Here is a 3782-nt window from a genome sequence, read left to right as displayed (position 1 = left end):
AACCGTCGACCGGCCACCGGCGGCCGGCTGGCCGGCCGGCTGGCAGCGAGTAACTGAGCAGCAGTGCGACCGGCGCGGCACATCAATGCGATCGAGCATCGCGCAGCAGTCCGGTCGAGTCAGCAGCCAACAAACGGTGTCCTTGTGAAAAACAGTGCCCTGCCTATCCATCCATCCATTCCATCGCCCCAACCATATTTGCGCCCTCCTTAACTCCGGCCCCGCCGCGCGCCGCCGTCCCGATCACCAACCCTGCTTTACCGAGCTTAGCCGACGTGACAGCCGATCCGTAGCACTGGCACACGCAACTCCGGTAAACTGAGCTATACCACGTTCACGCTCGAGTACGGGCTGAATTTAGCTGGCTCACGCAAAGATCATGTGCGAGTTCGTTTCACGTAGCTACGCTCGCTGTCTGCCTGTCCGGTACGTACATGCACAGAACTGGCCGGCCGGTAGCGTCGATCTTGCCAGCCATGGTTGATGGTGGCTCCCGGTCTCGGTCGGCAATGCGACGTTGTCACGGACCCATGGGCCATGGCGTACACGGCGACGTGTAAGGCCCGCGACATCAGATCACGAGCTACTACTACTAGAGTGGTAGTACACGTTTGGTTGAGCCATCATTCATCACCGGCCACAGCCACCACCCCCGGCTTAGCTTAATTAGCTACGTACACTCTCTGCTTCTTCACTTCTTCTTCCACCCTCTGTCTGTCTCGCCATACCGCCGTCCTCCTCCTACCTCACCATGAGCAGCTTCGCGTACGAGAAGCTCAAGAAGCTCCCGCCCCCACCCCCTCCCGCCAGCGACCAGGAGGACGCGCACTACGCCGTGGCCGCCGCTCAGGACCACTACTACCGCCACGCAGCCGCCGCGATCGTCGCCAGCAGGAGGACATGGCGGAGCCGCCGGTCGTCCTCGGGCACCGGGCCGCGCCGGCGCGGAAGGCCGCTGAGGATCTCGAGCCTGGCGCGGGCGCTGCGTCGGAGGGCGGCAGCCGTGGGTGGCAGGGTGCGGGCGTCAGTGGCCCGGGTGGTGACTAGGCTCAAGGAGGGCGGGCCCTGCGTGGCCGACCTCTTCGCCGGCAACTACATGTTCCTGCAGGTCACGCCGTCGATGGCCGTGCCCGCCGCGGCCGGGGTCGGCAGGGGGGCCTTCCTGCCATACTACCTCGCCGTCAAGGGCAAGGCCGCCGGCGCCGGCGCCGTGCACGGCTTGATCCGCGCCTAGTTCTACTTGTACAGAGCGAGTTGTTTGCTTTTGTCCTGTCTTGTGCATGATTTAATTATAAGCAAGTGGGTTTGCTTTGTGTAACTGGGAGATGTGGATCAAACCTGCTGTCCAAAATAATCTGTAAAGGGAAACTAAATTACATTTCACTAGTGCTTTCTACAATAAAGAATGTGTAAAGGGAATCTAAATTACTTTTCACTAGTGCTTAGTATAAGAATTTGTACGTTGCTTGATTACCCTGTGTTAATTACAGTTAGTTTTTGAATGAATGGTTGATGCTGATGGCTGAGTAACTACTAGCAGTTGAGCTATGTATGCATGCGGGCATTTCGTACTTGGTAGGTCACATGGGCTTGCTTTTCGCAGTATTACTTGAGTACATATAATTGACTGCATTTGGTACTTGGTAGGTCACTCAGAAGCTCTTAGGTGGTCCATTAGATTATTATATTTATGAATGGTACTTACTTACGTAGCTGTACCTGCTTACTGTCCTTGAATTTTTCGACAGAGAGTGGATTTTATTAACTTAAAATGTAGCATCAAGAGGATACAAACACAATGAACACACACCCGGCCTCTGCATAGTGAAGATGCACACAGCCAACACAAACTCACGCACACAAAAACACGCCAGCAATAGCAAAGTCATATAGGACCAAAGCTATGCATAGGCGATGAAAAAAGAAAAAAAAAGCCCCAAAGCGATCATATCCATGATGGGCAAACTAGAAAAATGACCGTATCTGCACCATTCATCTCATGACACCACACGGACGACGAGTTCTTCAACAGTAATGCCTTCAGGAAGGGAGCGACACTTGAGCGTCGCCATCACCGGATCCAACCACCAAGGCTAGAATCTAGGTTTTCACCCTGAAGAATCGGTCTGAGCATTCCGAACAATGCCTTCAACAAGGTAACAACATAAAAATGTCGCCATTGCCAGGTATACCCAACTCGGGGCAGACCTAGGCTTTCACCCCGACACTCAGAGACCGGATGCTCAAGTAGCACCACCCTCGAAGTCACTGACGTGTTGTCGCCACCACTTTTCCGCGATACCAGCAGCTACATGCGATGTGACCGCCACCGCCACCGCCACACAACCATCCCTCTGCATCAAGACATCGTTCATAGTTTGCATATCCCCGCCGAAATCGACCACCGGATTTTTAGAGATAAAACTCTCACAAAATTAATTGATGATGATAATCCGCAGCGAGGCCACTGCCGCAGGCTGAAGTGATCACCACACATAGCCTGTCATCGAAGGGACCCCGGGTTTACCCTGCCGCAATCTAGACGAGGGAACCGGAGGCGGCCAGCAGGGGTTGTCTTACGAAGATGAGCTCGGACAAAGGCAGGCCAGCATGGACTAACCCCTAGATCAACAGATCAGTGGGTCTGCCGTTGATGTCACCGGATCGACACCTGGTCTGAATCAGGGCGCTCGAACCATGTGCACCATCGCTGGAGCCTGCACCTGCGCTTGCTGTGACGGCCATCATGCACCGGTGGACGGCGAAGAACGGCTTCCTCCGGAACAGCACAGGACGGGAACCGCACCAGACGCCGCCTCTGCCACCCAAGGTAGCCATCACGATATCGCCATGGATGGAGGCCGAGCCTCACCCGCGGAACGCCCCACCGCCACCGTCCTTGGCCCCAGCACCAGCTTCGCCGGCGGTGGCCTCCGATGGCAGCGAGACGGGAGGCAAATTGGTTGAGCCCCCGGCGGCTGAGATGGGATCCCCCCGTATTGATATTATGTGACTGACGTATATTGGTATCAGCTTATACTCTTATACTGTCCTTGAATTAGAGCAGGGTTATAGCTAGTATAACCAACAACCGGCTATATAGAGTTGCTACGTCAACTATCGTCAAGTGATAGCCTAGTGTCTAAATTTTGTCCCTTTTTCTTCTTTTCAATTCTCCATCACAGTTTTGAGAAGTATATTATCTGCATCATCTATGTGGCGCCATTACTTAAACGAGTTGTCTTCAACAATCTAGATACCAAGGCAAATTCCGATATTCTTGGATGGTGGGAGTATCAAGTATCAACAAAGTTGTGTTGTTAATGTACTTATTTAGGAGTACCATCACATCACGGAAGTGGCGGTGTCTCCCTTTCAGCATCGATCATCAATAATAAATCAGGAACAGTGATCGTTTGGCTGGACCGCTAGAGTAGCTAGATTGATGGAGAATGATTAGTGATGGCTCTGGCTAATCAGTTTCTCCACATTGATGGTGGCAGGTGACATTGAGGGTGAGACGCTTCTCCATCAAATTCACTTAAGCGGATCGGACAAAAAAATTGTTAACAGGAAGAAAAACTGGGCTCAGGCCCAGTTGTAGCCAAACTTTTGTAGGTCCGATTGCTTCCCTATGTTGGGCCCGGTAGCAGTTTTGCCCCCACCAGGAAGCAAGACAGCATTCCCTCAAAAAAAAAAGGAAGAAAGACAGTATCTCACCCGAATTTACGCGCTCCTGTTTCCAGTACATCAAAAATAGCTCGTCACTCCACTAGTAGAAA

General features: G+C 52.9%; 1 protein-coding gene across 1 annotated transcript; it reads left to right on the top strand.

Moving 5' to 3' along the window:
- The first annotated feature begins 615 nt into the window (after positions 1–615).
- LOC125549234 (uncharacterized) lies at positions 616–1530 on the top strand. The gene has a single exon (XM_048712696.2). The coding sequence runs from the start codon at positions 752–754 to the stop codon at positions 1232–1234; it is 483 nt and encodes a 160-aa protein (XP_048568653.1). The 5' UTR covers positions 616–751; the 3' UTR covers positions 1235–1530.
- The last annotated feature ends 2252 nt before the right edge of the window (positions 1531–3782 follow it).

The sequence above is a fragment of the Triticum urartu genome, chromosome 3A (genome assembly GCF_056163025.1).
Source record: "Triticum urartu cultivar PI428250 chromosome 3A, HENAU_Tu73, whole genome shotgun sequence".
Taxonomy (NCBI): domain Eukaryota; kingdom Viridiplantae; phylum Streptophyta; class Magnoliopsida; order Poales; family Poaceae; genus Triticum; species Triticum urartu.
The sequence above is the reverse complement of the archived record's forward strand: the minus strand, read 5'-3'. Positions and strand labels throughout refer to the sequence as shown.